Here is a 21,052-nt window from a genome sequence, read left to right as displayed (position 1 = left end):
AATTGTTTATGAACAACTTCAAAATATATGGCCTACAAGTACGTCTTACCTGTGTTACAAGAAAGGTTCGAACTGTCCTCCTCCTGACTCTATAGATATTTGACATCTCCGAAGATTGTTCTCAACATCCCATTCTCTGTCATCATCCATTACGAGTGCAATGTAGAATCACCGCTTGTGGTGCACTCTGGATAGTCTCTGACGAACTAAATTGTCTACGCTTCTCGACACTAGCGATATCTGTGAGCCACGCTAGAGTCGAGGCAAATAACAGCAAATTGAGAACCATGCCTTTGCGCACAAATATTTTATTACAATAATACATTAAGGACAATTGACAGTGATGACATTCTTCATCATTAGGTACTATTATGGCAATGAAATATAATATTTGTAATTTATGTTTACAAACGTGTCTTTACTTTTGCTCATGCACTATCCGTTGGAGACAGTTAGGCCTATTACAAAGTTACACACGTCTAGCACTAGGTGCCATGATCCATATCATTCACAAATAATGCACGTTAAAGCAAACGTGTAGTTACGAATATAATCAGTCTTGTATTAGAAATCCTTTTCCTCGGGCTTCAGATGGACCAAAGCTTCACTCATTTCCCACACCGCCTTATTCAGTTCGTCGTTCGTTGCTTTTGGCGAAGGCGTCAGCAACTGTAGAAAGATAATTTTTATTATTAACATTTATTTTATATAGCGTTATTACAGATAATATCTCATAAGCAATGCCGATTTTGGAGCAAAATTTTTATTTTGAATGTGTTGTGGCAAGAAATTAATATAATCTTCAACGCAAAGGCCCTTAGATTCTATGGTCTTAAGCCACCTTTCAGAGAGATGTGTTATTTCACGGTGGTACCAGTTTCTGATGCGAATATTTCGGTGATACCCATTTTAACAGCTTCGAAATTTTGGAAATTTCTTCCACGCATGAAGTGGGCCATGGATCGAAACAGGTGTAATCTGAAGGCGCAAGATCAGGGCTGTATGACGGGTGTGATAGCAGTTCGATTTCTCCCAACTTCTGGATTTTTTCCGTGGTTGTTTCTCAAAAAACTTAATGAACTTGTTCTACTGTTAAGAATAGACATCCGCATCGATTGCACGTCCGTTTGGGACAAACTCCCAGTGACTCAAGCCTTCAGTTTTCCACTAGACTTATAGGTAACATTGCTTTGGGGTCGAAACGATTTTGTTTAACGATGACTTTGATAGATTGATGGGAATCGAGTCACTGTTTTCGAGGTGTCAGGATTGGGTAATGTACCCATTTTTCATCACTTGTGACAATTCCTCTGATAAATCTATCATCTATGGGATTAGCGGTCAACTGACGACAGATATTCTCTCTGCATTGAGCCCGTTCAAGTGTCGTTCAGGTACATATCTACAACTTCTATATGATTTTCTAAGCGCCTTAATGTGGCTATGTATTGTATATTTTGAAGCACCAAATTCTGACAAACTACGAATACTTTTTTGGGGATTTTCTCACAATCCTCTATATTCAGGTAGGCCTATTCCAGGAGGTTGTAAATCTTTAATGTATGCTTTTCCAAAATTGAGACACTGGAATCATCTTTGTGCTACACTCTCACAACACGACAACTTCACCCTCGATTTCAAATATTCTCCGAACCGTGGAGCAATTTTATAATGTTTCCGGAAGTGCTTTGGGAGGACTCTTATCTCATTTTATATCCTTTGCATTAACAATTGATTATTGTTAACATACGATAATAATCATAGCGTCCTGCAAATTGCATTACCCAACTACAGAAAATCATTAAAATCTTACAAACACCAAACTTAAAAAACCGACATTACTAGTGAGACTACCTAATAAATACACACAAACAAAAATACAGAATGTAACTAATATATATATATATACTTTAGGGCATATTCCTCTAATATAAGGGATGTAAAAATGTTATATGAACATTGATCCGAAAACGCTTTCTTTCCTTATTACAGCCCTTTTCATATAACTCTCCTTACATTGTATGATGCGGTGCATTATGAACAGGCCTCGGTCCTGGGCACAGAAACTCATGAAGTTCAGAACGCACGGACGATAGTGTTGTTTTGAGCGAGTGGAGTTGGAGATGGAGCTCGCCGTGTCTCAACATGTAAACAGTCCGTCATAGTACGGCACAAAATATATTTCACTCTGTACAGATGCAGTATATACAGTACATTCCTAGTGTAGACAATAAATGTCTACCATTAAAGTATTAATGTGAGTTGTAACCTTCAATCAGGTGTCCTTACGCCGAAGCCTGTTACACGTACCGCAGCCAAGCAGCAATACACACAACGGTAATGCACATTACGAACCCACCTGTCGGATGCAGTCACCCCTTCACATGGGTCATGACGTCATTTATACTCCGTGTACTCTAAATCTCATACTGGTTACCCTGTGTCCCTAGGCCGAAGCCTGATTATGAAATAAAAATAGCATACCATATGAAAATCTGTCTGACAGAAATTGTTCAAGATGGTACCCGTTAGCATGAATACATGCACCAACCCATCGTCGCATTGAATCTTGGATGCGCTGATGTTCCCTGCAGAATGCCGTTTTGTCTCGCAGCCTTCCAAAATACGGACTCGAAGACTGTCTTCGTCTTACTCCGGGGTTCCATTTAGAAGATCAGAACTCTTCGTATCTTTCTCAGTTGAGCCTGGGTTGAAGAACATGAGGTCCCACCAGAACGCACCACAAACATTGATATTTCCATGTGGTATGCTATTTTTATTTCATAATGTATCGCATCAATGTAAGCAGAGTTGTAGAAAAAATGACTGTAATAAGGAAATAAAGCGTTTCCGAACCAATGTCCATATACTATTTTTACATTCTTTCTATGAGAGGAATATGTCCCTGAAGTTTTGACATACATTTCAGTTACACCCTGTATGTACAGTAGTGACAAAAAAAACCGGACCGACCCTTGTAGCTGATTTCAGAGTCACAGATTAAAATTTTGCTAGTCACAAAACGCATCCATCTTGTATAATTAATTGTAACAATGAAAATGATTGCATTTATTCGATTCTTACCGTCTTTTGTTTCCTTCAGTGCCTCAAACTTACAGACGAAAAAATGTTGAGAGTTTTATTTTCATCTGGCATCAGTATTACATTTCTACCTCTATTCGGCAAAGATAACTGCGTATTTTTACATTAAATGGCAGTACATACCTCTGGCTTCACTATCCATATTGAAATTACCACAGTTTGACACAATACACAGCACAGGATTCTTTTGTATCAGCTACAAGGGTCGGTCCGGTTTTTTTGCCACTACCGTACATACTGGTGATAACAAAGTCTATTTTTTTCTCTAAGACCGAATAAACTGATAAACGCTGAAATAATGCATCTTTAAAGACAACTTTAATTATTTTATCATTTCTCGCGAGTTTCAGAATTTCAAACAAAATACAGTTATCTACGAAAAAAAAAAAATGCTGTCAGTGCCAGTGTAATCTTCTAGCTCCGTAACTGTGAAATGTGTAATAAATTCTGATCACAGTGATTGTGATAACGGTGACCGTGACGTCTTAAGTTCTTATTTTCATTAATTTCATGCAGCTGTGTTTATGAATGATTGTTTGAATGTCATTTCCTTTAATATAGACTGATTTTTTTTTTCAATGAACACACTATTTGAAGCTACTGTTTGCCAATATAAATCTCACCTCACATTCGGCGAAAAATTTTCCCGTTACATTGTCCAGCTGTTTATGGCAAGCGACAAATATGGGAGTCTGTGAAGCTTCTTGTGCATCCTGAAATGAAAAGAAACAGACGTTTTCCTAAGTCTGGGGAATTTGTTATTTTAATGATCTGTTCTACTTCCATAAGCATGACCTATCGTGCTCAACTGCGTTTAGATTGTTTGGGCTATATTTGTAATTTATTTTTTATTGCCTTCCATCATTTTGTTAACCTATTCCGAAAATAATAATTTTCTTGTGAACGGAAAATGAGTTTTTTTAACCGTGTTGTGACACTTCATACCTTCGACATGTCGTAACTGTATAAAGTTTCCTTCACCCTAATGGTGGTATCGTAGTATAGAGGGAAAGGAAGTCTTACTGTTAGTATTACTTGACCAATAACAGTGGAGTCCTGCAGCCCGGAGCGCCACTTGTACTTCTCCTGCGTTCGTATAGCGTCAACTCATCACGATAGTTCACATTACGCCCGCGTTCCCACTCGCCTCGATTAGGTTATACCACAGTCTAGTACAGACCTGCAGAACTGTAGCTCCTCAGAGCGACTGCTTTCTTACCCCACCCATCTTTTCTACCAGTGCGGTCATGGCATTCCAGTTACACTCGGCTGCATCATTCTCGCAGCGGCAGATATACAATACGCTATCAAGAATTACAAATGAACAGATAATAAAATCCTTAGGAACATACCTTTAGAAAGTAAGAGAAAAATGAATGAGGGAAATAAATAAATTAAAAGATATGTAAAATATATTTAAAAATATATGTGTGCATATAATGTAAGAAGGTCTACCTTTGTATATATCGTCCTATTACTAGTAAAGCCGATTAAGTCCACTTTTTTGTAAAATAACTTAAGTACAGTCCCCGACTTGTCTTTCCGTGCTCTGTAGTCTACTACAATGAAATAAGTCCGAAATGTTGCATGCAGGCAACAAACCAATTACTTTATTTGAAGAATTTATTATGATTTTTCTTGCATTAATAAAGTTTTAATTTCTGTTTTTACAAAACTTGTGTTACTGATCTTAACTGGTTTTACTAGTAATAGGATGATAAATAAATTGTACGTTGATAAGTGAGTGATAGCTATGTGACCGGATGTCAATGCTGTCATTAAACATTGTAACTCACTCCAGCCAAATAAATAAATAAATAAATAAATAAATAAATATATATATAAACAAACAAATAAATAAATAAATAGACAGACAGACAGACATTGTTAGTACGGACAGCTGTTTTTTTTCTATATTTTTATGTCTATTATACACGTAGTTTGAATGGATGGTTTATTAACAGATCGCTTGTCGGTATATTAATGCAGTTTACTAACCTTGAAAAATAACACCAAGAACAATTGAAAGATTGGTCGGAGTAAGATTGGTAAATGTTTCCAAATTGGTGAATAAACCAAACCAGGATGGACGCTGTTTACTGTGACACCTGCAGATATAAGTCTTATTAGAGTAAGCATATAGAGACTAGTTACTATAATTATAACATAATAGTACATTATGCAACAAGGCTATAATGGTAGTAATTAAGACGCGAGTATGTTTATGAAACGAGCGCAAGCGAGTTTCATAATTCTCATACGAGCGCCTCAATTACCATTATAGGCAAGTTTCATACGACTTTTTATGCTCGACCATATTTCTAACTTGAAATTATTAATAAGTATTCATGTTATTCTTATCTGACTGGGGAGCGGAACTGACCTTATGCAATATCTCGTAAATTTTGAGATGTGCGCAGACGCGAAAGTATTTATTTTTTCCTAGAAACAAATGTCATTGACCTTGATATAATCTAGAGAGTAAAATAAAGATTAATCTGGGTATAACCTTGAAATTGATTTAGACATTGAAAAACGAGATGACAAATTGAATTTATTTGAATATTATTTACAATTAACGCTAATTATTATAGTAACAGGACATAACCTTCTGCGACAATATTGGATTTCCAGCCTCCGTGACGTTTCGCTAGTTGTCTTTCGATTGCATATCCGAGAATAATCGATACTTGCGCTTTCATATTGCTACAATGGTGTTTTCTGATTGGTGGAACACCTGAACTTTAATGAATAGGTGTACTTTAATGAGGTCCATTAAAGGGCTGCTACCAGGTGTATAATTACTACATTTCGGCATGGTCGAGCATAAAACAATTTAATATTTACGTACTGCAATTATACCGGCTGTATTTTTCAAGTGACATAAAAAGTAATGCACATTTCCATAGAATGCAGTGTTTAAAATATATGATAAAAATGTCATTGCATCATCTTACTTAGTTTTTGAGAAATCTGACTTCCTAAATAATAAAAAAAAAATGTAAAAAATTATATTTCGGAAATTGCATTTGAATGTAACTATCTGACGATCAGGTTAGCTTACAATCTTAAAAAAGTGATATTCAGATCACCTACAATTCGAATAATAAAATGAAATGTTGCACAAATATTTCTCATAGACAAAATTATTCTTTGGAGGGAAAATTAAACATTGGTAAAAATTAAAATGTTTCACCAGAATTCAGAAGTGCACACACTTAATGGGCAACCGAAATTTTACTTTTAGGTGTACACATACAAATGTCACCTTTCAGGACATTAATTTCTTACCTGTTCCTCGTAGTTTTTTGGCCAACACGTTGGCCACAATAATATTTAATAATTTGCTGCAGAAATAAACTTGACTTTCACTAAAACTCTTTTCGCAATTAATATTGTCGATATCGAATTTTGCACAGTGGTGCAGCAAGGATGTGATCATCAGAATTCTAGCATGTTCTGATTTTTTCATCTTTCCTAGAACAAAGATACAAGGTTTAGGCACTCACTTTGTAATAATTACACATTTCAGACAATCACGATTCTAAAATGGTGCATATGATTGAATTAAAGTGATATCACGACTGAAAACACTACAACATTTTATGATTTCGTCAAATAGAATCAAGGTACTGTACCTAAATATTAGAATGTAGGGTAAATATTGGTAATGTTGTGATACTAATAATATTATAATAGTACTTTTTGAGAATTTATTACAATTTTACTGAGCGAGAGAAGGACCGGTTTTGTGCAGAAAGTTGTCCACGAACATTCCCTTAATACGTTGACGCAAAAAACCGATCTTCCTTTCGCTCAGTAAAATTGTAAAAAATTCTCAAAAAGAACCATCATAATATTATTAGTATCACATTATTGCCAACCTTTCCTACCCTATAATTATTGTTACCTATACCCAGGGCGTTGTAATCTTGCACTTCACAGTTATTTCCGTTGATAACCCTTCCTATGAAAAAGTTGAGCGTTGTGCATTGAACCAACCACAACGTAGCATTTTTATCAGCTGCTGCTGCTATGCGGAGCGTTGCTGTGTTATCAATTTGCTACGTTACTACTACCTACGTAATTCGTCTGTTAGTATTATAAAGTTACAAATAATTCGTAGTTCTGCTGTAAAATGACATCGTTCAGAAAATAACTCCGTAGTGAGAATCCATTACGTAAATAGTCAGGCGTCAGAATTTTTGCGAAGGACTCTTCAATTTTACGAGTAAGAGAAGGAATTTGTCCGCATGTATGGGCGTCCCTCCAAGGGCAGATAATGTAATACTGCAAAATAGCAAACTCCCCATAAGTTAAGTCAGCTGTTGCGTTGTGGCCAGTGTGACAACGTTGCTATCTCACTCCCAATATTAGCAAAGCTATCAGTTGCAAGGTTATAACGGCCTGGATATACAGGTTGAATTGTAAGTAATGTTATTTTTTTTAGATATTTCAAACGAAAAAGTTTAATACAGAGTTTTGCTCGTATTTGCTTCCTCTTCGAGATAAAAATTGCTTTATATGAAACATTACATTTTTGGGAAAGCTATTGATTTAATTCCCAATATGCTCAGTTAATTTAAGAGGAAAGTGTATTATGCTAATAAATGATTGAAAGAATTTTAGTTTTGTCCTTTAAATGCGCAGAAATTTGATCCGAACAAATATAACTTTTCGTTCTGCAAAGGATCACCACTGCTGTATGTTATACTGTGTATTGTAAATAATAACAGACTAACCAACTAGGAGGCAGGTGAGCAGGAAGGGTGCAAAATGATTAATTTGCATCCCTATCTGAAGACCATCAACTGTACACTTGTTACCAAGCCCAGTAGCTGCCGCGTTGTTGACTAGAATTTCCACATGTGGTTCATTAGCAATAACATGTTGTGCGAACTTGCGTACTGAATCCAAAGACGTCAGCTCCAAATACTGGACTTCCACGTTTTTGTTACCACTTTCTTCTATTATCTCATCTGCAAAACAGAAACAAGAAATAAGAAAAAATCGGCAGATGCATAGCTTTACTATGCTGCGTGTGGATGTGACCACCTATTAGCAAGAGTATAACTTGTTTTCCTTGTCTTCCCCTTGTTCTCCTTAAATTTACCTTGCTGCCATGGTAGATCCATGTCCCTTATTCTCCTCTATCCCCCTTGTTCACTTTGTATTCCCTTGTTCTCCTTATATTCCCCCCATTCTCCTGATTCCCTTTCATTCCTTTGTTTACATTATATTGTCTTGTTCTCGTTGTATATCCCTTATTCTCCTCGTATTCCCCTAGTTCTCCTTGTATTCCCCTAATTCTCTTTGTATTCTCCCTGTTCTCATTGTATTCCCCTTGTTCTCCTTCTATTCCCTTTGTTCTCCTTGTATTCCCCTTGCTCTCTTTGTATTTCCCTTCTCTTTATTTTCCTCTTGTTCTTTTTTTATTACCCTTGTTCTCTTTGCATTACCCTTGGTCTCTTTATATTACCCTTGTTCTCTTTATATTACCCTTGTTCTCTTTGTATTACCCTTGTTCTCTTTATATTACCCTTGTTCTCTTTGTATTACCCTTGTTCTCTTTATATTGTCCTTGTTCTCTTTATATTGCCCTTGTTCTCTTTATATTACCCTTGTTCTCTTTGTATTACTCTTGTTCTCTTTGTATTATCCTTGTTCTCTTTGTATTACCCTTGTTCTTTTTATATTACCCTTGTTCTCTTTGTATTACCCTTGTTCTCTTTGTATTACCCTTGTTCTCTTTGTATTCCCCTGGTTCTCCTGGCAGTCCCCTCGTTCTCCTTGCAATCTCCTCGTCCTCGCATTTCCCCTCGTTCTCTTTGCATTCCTTTCGTTCTTGCATTTCCCTCGTTCCCCTTGTATTCCCCTTGTTCTCTTTGTATTCCCCCTGTTCTCTTTGTATTTCCCCTTGTTCTCTTTGTATTCCCCTTGTTCTCTTTGTTTTCCTCTTGTTCTCTTTATTTTCCTCTTGTTCTCTTTGTATTGCCCTTGTTCTCTTTGTATTGCCCTTATTTTTTCTTTTATTCCCCTGGTTCTCCTTCAATTCACCTTGTTTTCCTTATATTCCTTTCGCTTTCTCCTTATTCTCCCTGGATTCCTTTTTTTCTCCTTGTATTCCCCTTGTTATCCTTGTATTCCCCTTGTTATCCTTGTATTCTCCTTGCTATCCTTATGTTTCATTGTTCTCGTTGTGTTTCCCTTGTTCTGCGTGTATTCCCCTTGTTCTCTTTGGATTCTCCTTGCTCTCTTTGTATTCTCCTTGTTGTTGTTCTTCTTCTTTTCCTTTTGTTTCTCTTGTTATAATTGTCTTCCCCTTCTTGTCTTCTGCTTGTCCTCCGTGTGTTCCCCTTGTTCTCCTTATGTTCTCCATATCTTCGTCTCTTGGTCTCCATTTCTTCCCTTTCCTGACGGCAAGTGGATGTTGCATTTTTTTCGTTACTGTCAATTCCCAAGTTAAGGCTGGTTCACAATAAACCGGGAACAAAAACGACAACGAGAACGAGAACGGAAATATTGTTAAAATAAATGCATTTAAATGTGAGTATTCACAATTAACTATTGTGAATGCTCACATTTAAATATATTCATTTTAACATTATTTCCGTTCTCGTTTTTGTTGTCGTTTTTGTTCCCGGTTTATTGTGAACCAGCCTTTACACCCCTCCATACCTAGTCCCGAGAATGATGCACCATAGTTCTATCTAAAAAATCTACACCGGTACGTTGCATTTATGATCTAACTGAAGTCGGGCTACCATTACTTGAATGAATTATTTTAGTAGTACGACTTCATGCGTCGTTTTTTTCTAAATTCTGTATAAAGCTTATAATTGGTACTGTCATTGAGCATTTCAAATATTAAAATTTACTTGGGTCATAGTTATATTGCCTCTGAGTTTTTGGCTGATATATACGTCTATTATCATGCAGTACATACACCTCACTTGACGATATGTGTCAGAGGGAGAACAATTGTTTGTATGAATCTGAAGTCTGACTAGTGTAATATGTAGCTAATCGGCGATGTATGCAATAGAGGGGAAAGGAACTGGCCACCCTACCCCATTATCTCCTGGCCTAGTTGCCTCATAAGCGGTGCCTTGTTCATATATCACTTGTGAGGTTCAGAACTGTCTTCGTACAGTTGACTAAACAAGAACATAGTTATATAGACAGCAAAATGAGACAAAGTACCTCGAATTTTTCTCCCTTTTTCCAGATTTCTGCAGGCAAGTATTACTTTAGCTCCTCTAAATGCCAAACCGAATGCAATCTCCTTTCCAATTCCTGAAACATAAAAAATGTTGTAATGAAGACTGCGAATTTCACGACTCTTAAATTTACTACGAAATGCAGTAAAAATGATTAGGCATGCCAAATTTGGTCAATAAATTCAAATTATTACACAGGAAAACAATAAAAATAGATACCAATACTACAAAGCGATTCAAACTTAAGTTATCGGCATTCTTACCCAGCCACCACGTTGCTTTTGACTGGCAACTCGTTGGATTTTTTCAATTAGTTTTTTTTCTCTAAGCTCGGCGCAAGACACAGTGTGTGGTTTTCTTAATTTCTTAATTGTTTGCATTAAGCCGACGACACAATTTTGGTGGCACCCAGTGATACCGACACGAAAAGTCGAATTGTCGCTACGGTCCTAACGAAATTCCGCTACATTCCGCTACAGAATTTAAAATTATGTAAAAGCCTAGATCATATATATAACAGATAGGTCATCGCTATGTCAAAATCGTTTGCACTTTGAAGAGAACAACCGCCAGGATCGCCACTCGTCCGCCGTAAACGAACACGAGATGGTAGTACAGTCGCTAATGCAATTCAAATGGGAATTATGACGTGACTCCTTATGTAACAACTAGATGGCAGCGTAGTAAACCTGACAAAAGTTGTTAAGATCAAAGCCTATAAGGCCGACCTATCTGGGGTATATATGATCTAGGGTAAAAGGTTGGAAATGAGTACTACAATAGAAGAATTTGGTAGCTAGAACGTCATTAGAAAAGAAGAAAATGTATTTTATTAGAAAGGAGCAAAACTTGTTCATTTGTAACACTTAAAATGTTTACAGTCAATTACTGTAATTTGTAGAGACTCATAAAGTACGCACTCATAATGTGTTTCATTGTAAGTTGTGTTGAAATTTATATTTTTTCATTTGTTAATTCCAATCTTTCATTAGGTATATCTAAAGTATCTACATAGGTTGGTTAAAAAGTAATGGCAACACTGCTGTCACGTGACGATGGTGCGTTCGAGAGCTGCCAGCTGTGTGGACATGAACAAGGACTGTTAGATGAGTTAGTGCAGCCAGCGGCGACAGTACTCTGTCAATCTACTGCAGTGTGTAGAACGTTTACTTTCATAGGAATAGTTCGAGCGCCCTAAGACCATCCTTACAAAACTAGAGCAACGTTCCTGGATCAAAATTGAAATGGCACGATGTCATAGTGCACAAGAATGTTTTCAGGGACTGCGTGAAGCATGTGGCGATGTAGTGTTGCCATATCGCACAGTTGCACGATGGGTTAAAGCGTTCCGGGAAGGCCTTGTTGCACCGGTACCAAAGGGAAGGTGACTACTTTCTTGGACGAATCGTCGCTATGGACGAAACCTGGACTCGCTCGTATGAACCAAACTTGAAACGCCAATCAAATGAATGGAAGCATCCCGGTTCTCCTCGTCCAAAGAAAGTGCGCCCTACACAAAGTGCTGTGCAGGAGATGTGGCGTATGACATTGATGGGGTAATACTGCACCACGCTGTACCTCCAAGGCAGACGGAAAACGCGGACTACTGGAACATCCACCGTACTCACCCGATATGATCCATGCGATTACGATCTTTTCACCAAAGTGAAAGAACCACTGCGAGGGACCCGGTACAATACCAGAGATGAACTTATCCGTGCTTTAGGGCGGTCAATACGGAACATCAACAAAGATGGACGCGCTGATGGTGTACGACGCCTTCCAAACATTTGGCAAAAGGAAATAAATAAGGGGGGCGACTATATAGAAGGTACGTAAATGTTGTACCCCTGTGAATAAAGCCATGTCAGAAATATCGAACTGTTGCCATTACTTTTTATCCAACCCTAGTAGTTGTGTTTTACTTATTTAAAAGAAAAAAGATACATTCCGTGCGCCAGGTAGCCATGGCGGCTAAAAATTGTATGTGGCGCCTGAATTGTTTATTGAGGTCAACATTTTTTAAGACTTAGACTTCTCTTATGTCACTAGGACTAATACATAATGTTAACAAAAGCGATTGTAGGAAGAAATTCGAATGCGCTTTTTTAATTAATATAGTTACATTTGTTGCGCATCTCAAGATATTGTCCTACAGAGCTGCAGAGCGTCTCTGAAAGCGTGTGTTTGCATTGCATAGATATTTAATATTGTTTAATATATCTCAATAAATGTATCTTTATCTTAGCTCAAGTGGTATCCTCATTGCATGTCTGGATGAAATGTGGTGGCTCCTGATTATTATTATTATTTTTTTTAGTTTCGTCTATCTCTATTAAAAGTTAACTTTTATTGCATATGAGCTACATACTTCGTTACTGTTGTTATTAAATCCAAGTGGCTATTCCTGTTGTTCACCGACTTACACACAGGTACACGAATAAACAGATGTAGACATACAGTACAGATGCATGCAGGAAGACAGCTTGGTTCACTGGAGCGTGAACTGTTGACTTGCGACTTGCTTTCCGTACGAAGCTAGTATGATCGTCGTACACCTAACTTGTATTCAAAGTAACCAAACGCAGAAGTCTACTGATGGACACAGCCACCATCTCCACAAGCTAGTAGAAACGCTGCTACAGCGCTGGAGCATCAGTGACATCATCGCTGAAACGCTGAACACCGTGATGCCATCTGATTGTTCAACGCCGAGATTGGGAATACGCTGATAGCAAGCATGATTTGAGGGGGGGGGGAACAACACACTGCCTTCTAAACCTCATTTTTTAGGCTCGGTAAGAATGCTGGTAATCTAGGTTTAAGACTCACTCATTCATCGAGGGAAAAAGCTATAATTAATAAGTAAATTGGTAGATCAGTACATACCAGAAGTAGCTCCAGTAACAATAGCGGTAGACCTGAATAATCGAGATATACTCAGGTTTCTAACACTTGTTGCTTTGATGTACAATTTCAGCACTGCGAAAAAACAGAAACTGTATTATAAAAATGGCAGGGAATTTAAGAAAATCCCAGTGATTGCGTAAAACGTATATACTCAACTTAAAGTAATAAAATACAATATGTAGACCTACAGGTGATTTCTTCATCACTGTAGTGTAGCCTATTTTATTTGATATTCATGTTTTCACTTAACCCATTTACTCCGTATAACTTCGAGGTCCATTAAATTGAGAATGAGGCGAGATGGACAGCGTGAAAAACTACTTACAATTGAGGGGATCAGAAGCAAAGGGGTACAAGTGACATTTCTAAGAACATGAGTTAGGTGCATCCAGGGCAAGCTAAAACATTAAAATTTAAGTGGTAGGTGGATATATCTTTTAATCACATCACACACTAATATTGAAATAAAAAAAATCACGGAATTTACGAAAGCTTAGGTACTTTCAATCACATTTTCTCAAAAATAACTTAAGCCCACTTATATCACTTTGCTTCTGATCCCCTCAATTCTGTTTCCATGGTAGCACGAGTAATGTCAGAGTAAGCTTTTCATGTCAAAATGTTACCATTTTTCTCATTTGTACGGTGATCCCCCGCCAAATGACCGGCTGGAATTTTCTGTCGGATAAGCGGAATTGCGCATGCGCGGGAAAGCCTCAGCTGAGTTCACAAGTGAATATATTTTTAAAATATTATGTCTTAATTGTTTCAATCTATATAATATGCACTAATAAGGGTAAATCATTGCTTTCCTACATTCTGTATTGTAAGGCCGGCAGCATACTGCATCGGGCATTCTGTCTCGGACAGGACGGTTTTGTCTCGGACCGTTCGATGTGACGGTGATTACACGCATTCTTATGAGGCTGCAGCATATTGCATCGGACATTCTGTCTCAGATAAGACGGTTTTGTCTCAGACCGTTCGATGTGACGGTGATTATGCGCATTCTTGTAAGGCTGCAGCATACTGCATCGGACATTCTGTCTCAGACAGGACGGTTTTGTCTCGGACCATTCGATGTGACGGTGATTATGCGCATTCTTGTAAGGCTGCAGCATACTGCATCGGACATTCTGTCTCAGACAGGACGGTTTTGTCTCGGACCGTTCGATGTGACGGTGATTATGCGCATTCTTGTAAGGCTGCAGCATACTGCATCGGACATTCTGTCTCAGACAGGACGGTTTTGTCTCGGACCGTTCGATGTGACGGTGATTATGCGCATTCTTGTAAGGCTGCAGCATACTGCATCGGACATTCTGTCTCAGACAGGACGGTTTTGTCGGGCCGTTCGATGTGACGGTGATTATGCGCATTCTTGTAAGGTTGCAGCATACTTCATCGGACATTCTGTCTCAGACAGGACGGTTTTGTCTCGGGCCGTTCGATGTGACGGTGATTATGCGCATTCTTGTAAGGCTGCAGCATACTGCATCGGACATTCTGTCTCAGACAGGACGGTTTTGTCTCGGACCGTTCGATGTGACGGTGATTATGCGCATTCTTGTAAGGCTGCAGCATACTGCATCGGACATTCTGTCTCAGACAGGACGGTTTTGTCTCGGACTGTTCGATGTGACAGTGATTATGCGCATTCTTGTAAGGCTGCAGCATACTGCATCGGACACTTGTCCGATGCAATATACTGCAGCCTCATAAGCAATCTTAGGAAGTTCGTGCCAAAACATTGCTTTCAGGTTGAGTGGAGCAGACCTATAGGTCTATTGCACTACCATACTATACTCTATTAATATAAACAGCTCACAGTATATCCACAACTATGGGTGAATGGTTTGAGTCACTACAATAACATGCACAGTAGGGAAACAGTTTAATGATGTACTAACGTTCGCAGTGAGGTTGTGTAGTTAGTTAATGAGCGGTTTTCAAAGAGACAGAAGTTAAATCCTCCAATCACAAGAAGTTGAATGCAATACTTCAAGAACTTGGTGGTAATCATAGTAACAAATGGAGAAACACTTTATTGGAATTTGGTTAGTTAACAAGTTTTAAAGAGCGCGTCGGTTACTGGAAATTATGTAATGTGGAAGTTTAATCTACAAAACGAATAGTAGTTCAGAAACACTGCGCTATGAAAAAAAAACACGTGAAATACCTGTCTTTCTCAATGATGAGAAACCGTCTTCTTCAAAACCTAAGTCAAGTATACATAATTATTTTCGATAAATGTATAATGCTGGTATGTTGTAATATCTCTTCAAACAATTGAGTTGTCTATAACAGTCATTCTACTGTAGTCAAGAAATGTGGAAATTACTGAAACCGTGAGATATGTGAAAGAATAATATTGTTCAAGTATATTTACCAATCCACAGAAATCCCAATAGTCATTAAAGCAAATATGAAAAATATTCTTGAAAAGAATTATGGGTTGTAACATGATGTGCCAAATGCGATAAGCACTACTATATTCACTAAACTATTGTTCACTTGATATAGACTAGTAAGGAATACTTTATCATGTTGCAGATTTGCTTCAGTCACTTCTTGTGTATTAATAGTGTTTCTGAATATAGGAATATTTATTTTGATAAACTGAAAATGTACATTATTAACTATTTAACAAGTCTTGAGACATATCACTGTGTATTCGAGTTCTTATTTTTATACGTAGATTATTTTAGACTGAAAATTGCGAATGTTCTAATTGACAATAAAATTAATGTATTTTCATATTATTTGCTTATTGTGTTTCTTGTTCTATGGCCATGGACCATTGGCACAAAGACAAATTTACTTATCACCCGACTACGTGTTTTTTTACATTTAGAGCTCCCTTACTACTGTTCATTCGGTAGAGATATAGTCAAAGCTCACACAACTTAATAGTTTTGGTACCAACTTCTTAGCTCTACTCATAAGAATGAGTGTAATCACCGTCAAATCGAAAGGTCCGAGACAGAATCGTCCTGTTTTAGACAGAATGTCCGATGAAGTATGCTGCCGGTCTAGCTGTAATGAATAGTCATCTAAATTACCAATAAACTATTCGGTGTAGTAGATTTGGATATGCGTTATGATCGCTTTATAAAAACTGACTCGTAAACAATTGTGTTGCAATATATCTCAGAACAAATGCATTTGGGGATATATTATGTTCATAGCACTAGCACACGCAGAAAAATCGAGGAGATTTAGGTCCGAGGCGTTGTCCGACGATCGGGCGGAACATGCGAAAGGACTTTCTCTACCGATCCATCTGGCTGGAAAAGTGTTGTTAAGATACTATCAAACGGTAACACAGAAGTGTGCTGGAGCTCAATTATGTATCAGTCACAAACCTCGTCTTACTGTCAATGGTACAGACACACGACACGATATGTAGACACGTTTCACTGTCACTTTGGATGATAAGAACTGACACCGAGAACAACAATGTTGCGAACTATCTCGGTACAGGTACTTTTGGTACATAATATATTAAAATAGCACTAGAAATTACTTCACATAATTTTTTTTGCAATGGCGAATATTTCACTTTTCCATCCATTTAGGGAGAACACACCAATCTGTAGACTTTTCCTCAGAGCGTTAATCTTGGTGCTTTAGTGGAGATGATATACAGCGCACCAGTGTGATTATGATTATTAATGGACCAGTGGTGGGATGTTAGTAGAGGAAACGGGAGTACCCCGCGAAAACCCATCACCTAACACCGTCTTCGCCCACCACAAATTCCACGTGGACCCACCGGAATTTGAATCTGGTTTACCAGCGTGGAAAGCGGACGTTCTAGAGTTCTGCTAACGCTGTAGACTTCATCTCCCGAAGTTTGTCCCTATGTGTTGGAATTAGGCCTATCCTTTGTACATAATATAGTCGCTGGAGACATATTGACTCGTACCTGCTAAAACATTCATTACTTTATCTTGTACAATAATGAAAATTAGTATGTGTAAAACACTGTCCTTCTGCTAGATGAAAAAATTATTTTTACGATTTAAAAAAATTATTTATATATTTTTTTAATTCAGTTCACTGTGCAGTGATGAAACGTTTCCCACATAACTCAAAAACTACCCAACATTATGTGCTGAAATTTTTTGAGTATATTTATGCATGTCATATCTACAATATGATGGAAAAATCACTTCTCTACCTTTGATAGATTGTCTGATAAAAAATAAATTCATTTAAAATGATCAAATATCAGTATTTTCTTCTAACACAAAATAAACAAATATTATTTATTAAGGAATGTAGTTGAAAGAGCATGATATTGTAAACATGAGTTTTAGCAATAAAATAAAAGAGAGAGAATATGAAAAAGTTAACAAGTTTATGAGTTATGAGTGAAACGTTTCATCACTGCACAGTAAACTGGCACCATTTTGAATTTTAAAAAATATAAATAATGTTCTTAAATCGTAAAAATATTTTTTTCATATAGCAGAAGGACAGTGTTTTACACATACCAATTTTCATTATTGTACAAGATACAGTAATGGAGGGAAAAATGTTGAATATTTCCAAAAAAATTACTGCTGTAAGCTGTATCTAACCCCTAAAGTACTATACAATACCTCACATTTTTATACCGAAAATTTGAAAGTATCTACAGATTAAAGAAAAATAGAATAAGAATTCTTTCAGATTTCGAACTGACGAACGTATAGTGTTTATGGCCACAAACTATCTGGTTTGCCAAATAAGTTTTTGAGACTTGAGTGAGAGCAGTTCATTTGTTTATTGTCTCTGTTTAGGAACTCTAATTGTTTTAACATATCTGATACGTACGCTTTTGGCTATATCTACAGTATAACAACACACTAAATCCAGACGGACGCACTAGTTGGTACAAACCACTTTTCTAAGTTTTTTTACTTGGACATACCAAGTATGTTCACATTTCAAAGTGGAATTTAAAGGATTTTTTAAATTCACTTGTTTTATATCGCATTACAACCATCCTCTTCCTATAAAATAAATATAAAATATATTCTTTTACTTAAACACGTTCTATATCAAATGTTACATCATTTAGGGATTTAAGTCGCTTCGTATGCTTTTGTCCTGTAGTTTGTATTTACAGTTCTCTCAATGTTCTAACAATATGTAGGATGACTAAGGACTTTGACATCTTCTTGAAAGCTTCTTTGCACTTGTCGGGCATAATTAATAGGTACTTTAGGAACATAAACACTCACTGTTGCATAGTAAATCGAAAAATATCCACTCCAATCACACGATTACTATAAAAATAAATCCACACTTGTACTGATTGCTAGACACAGCTGAAAGCTTAATTTCCTACCTAGAGACATGGTAAATCCAATTGTCTTCTGTTTATCCAGTTGTCTTAATGTTATCGTACACAGCAACAAGCGCGGAGGGAATCTCGTAAAACAGGAGTAGGAACAAGTATCACTTATTGGTATTCACTGTTGAAGGTGCAATAGTATTTTAACTCAAACATACGCCTATACACATATTTTTCACATGCTATACCATTGTGAGTTATTTTTGACACTAAAGAAATTAATATTATTTTAACTTTTCGAAAGCTTGAGGCAAAATGTTTTAACTTGCATCAGCTGAGAACTTGAAAATGATTCTGTTATAGGATAAACACTAGATTAGTATGTATTTTAATATTTTTATTCTATCTCCTACCTATTGCTAGAAGACCAATAAATCCAATCCAGAAAAAAGGAAAACTGATCATTTTTCCTGCTCTTCCGTCTGTCGTGTTACAAAAAGGGGTTCACTCGTGCTATACCGCTGCACAAATGAGAGTCCAGTTCATTATGCTTTCAAAGTTATGAATATTTACATAAGGACAATGGATAATTCGGTCGCTACCGATCACTCTCGAAAAGCACTTCAAGGTTATGCGTAGCAAATTAGTAGCCTATAATGCAGACGCATTTCATCGTATATGATGTTGACTTCTGGCAAGTTCTACGTATTCATTTTCGGAACCTGCAACTTTCGTAGCTATTCATTGTACGCATTCCTGTATAGGATGTCTAAAAATTTCTGCATACGGCCTATAATCTGTGAATTCGGATGAAAATGGAGACGAAAATGTTAATGACAAAATGTCGTCCGAAGAATTTTTAATTACACAATTGAGCCATACTGCACAACATAGAATGTCTCAGTAGTTTACTGTAATGTAATGTTTACATTGTTCATCATTATAACTAACAAGCAATAAAATTACAAGAAATGGATAAACAATAACGTATTAAAAAGTTACGAAGAAACATAATATAATACAACAATAATTCTTGCATCACAGAAAGATAAAGAGATAACAAACTGAAAAGTAAAGAGAGAGGTGGTTTGAAAGAATAGCAAAATAAAAAAAAGTAAAGAGTGAGGTGGTTTGAAAAAAATAACAAAATAAAACGTAAAGAGGAGATGGTTTGAAAAAAATAACAAAATGAAAGAAAGTAAAGAGAGTGGTGGTTTGAAAAAAATAACAAAATAAAAGAAAATGAAGAGGGAAGTGGTTTGAAAAAAAATAACAAAATAAAAGAAAGTAAAGAGGGTGATGGTTTGAAAAAAAAAAACAAAATAAAAGAAAGTAAAGAGGGAGGTGGTTTGAAAAAAATAACAAAATAAAAGAAAGTAAATGGTGGTGGTTTGAAAAAAATAACAAAATAAAAGAAAGTAAAGAGGGAGGTGGTTTGAAAAAAATAACAAAATAAAAAGTAAAGACGAGGTGGTTTGAAAAAATGAAATAGCAAAAAAATGTAAAGACAGAGGTGTTTTGATAATAAAACAAAATAAAAAGTAAAGAAGAGGGCAATTAAAAAAATAGAAAGTAAAGAGGGAGGCGGTTTCAAATAAAATAACAACATAAAAAATAAAGAGGAAGGTGATTTTAAAAAAGAATAACAACATTTAAAGTAAAGAGGGAGGCGGTTTAAAAAATAATAAGTAAAAAGGAAGGCGGTTTGAAAAAAAAAAAACAAAACAAAAAAGTAAATAGAGAGGTAGTTTGAAAAAATAGAAAGTAAATGAAGAGGTGTTTTGAAGAAAATAACAAAATAAAATGTAAAGAGTGAGGTGGTTTGAAAAAATAACATACCGGTAATAAAAAGTAAAGTGGTTGGTAGTTTTGAAAAAATAACAAACTATAAAGTAAAAAGGGAGGTGGTTTGAAAAAAATAAAATAAAAAGTAAACGGGAAGGTGGTTTGAAAGAAAAAAAAAACAAAATAAAAAGTAAAACGGGAGGTGATTTGGAAAAAAAGATAACAAAAAGTAAAAAGGGAGGTAGTTTGAAAAAAATAAAATAAAATAAAAAGTAAAAAGAGAGCTGTTTTGAAGAAAATAACAAAATAAAATATAAAGAGATAGGTGCTTTGAAAAAAATAAAATGACAAAATATAAAATAAAGAAATAGGTGATTTGAAAAAATAACAAAATAAAAAGTAAAGAGATAGGTGGTTTGAAAAAAATAACAAAATAAAATGTAAAGAGTGAGGTGGTTTGAAAAAAATAACAAAATAAAAAGTAAAGAGGGAGGTGATAAAAAAAAATAACAGAATAAAAAGTAAAGATGGAAGTGGTTTGAAAAAATAAATTAATTAAAAAAGAGGGAGGCATTTTGAAAAAAATAATAAAATAAAAATAGTGAAGAGGGAGGTGGTTTGAAAAAAATAACAAAATAAAATGTAAAGAGTGAGGTGGTTTGAAAAAAATAACAAAATAAAAAGTAAAGAGGGAGGTGATTTGGAAAAAATAACAAATTATAAAGTAAAGATTGAAGTGGTTTGAAAAAAT

General features: G+C 36.1%; 1 protein-coding gene across 1 annotated transcript; it reads right to left on the bottom strand.

Annotated features, from left to right (window-relative positions):
• Positions 1-288: 288 nt before the first annotated feature.
• LOC138695209 (retinol dehydrogenase 11-like) lies at positions 289-19,078 on the bottom strand. The gene is made up of 8 exons (XM_069819672.1): positions 18,930-19,078; positions 13,212-13,304; positions 10,306-10,398; positions 7,845-8,081; positions 6,394-6,579; positions 5,101-5,210; positions 3,726-3,815; positions 289-669 (listed from the first exon to the last, which is right to left on the bottom strand). The coding sequence occupies exons 1-8, from the start codon at positions 18,979-18,981 to the stop codon at positions 565-567; spliced, it is 966 nt and encodes a 321-aa protein (XP_069675773.1). The 5' UTR covers positions 18,982-19,078; the 3' UTR covers positions 289-564.
• Positions 19,079-21,052: the final 1,974 nt, after the last annotated feature.

The sequence above is a fragment of the Periplaneta americana genome, chromosome 1 (assembly GCF_040183065.1).
Source record: "Periplaneta americana isolate PAMFEO1 chromosome 1, P.americana_PAMFEO1_priV1, whole genome shotgun sequence".
Classification (NCBI taxonomy): Eukaryota; Metazoa; Arthropoda; class Insecta; order Blattodea; family Blattidae; genus Periplaneta; species Periplaneta americana.
Note: the sequence above shows the minus strand (reverse complement) of the source record. Positions and strands in the feature narration are given on the sequence as shown.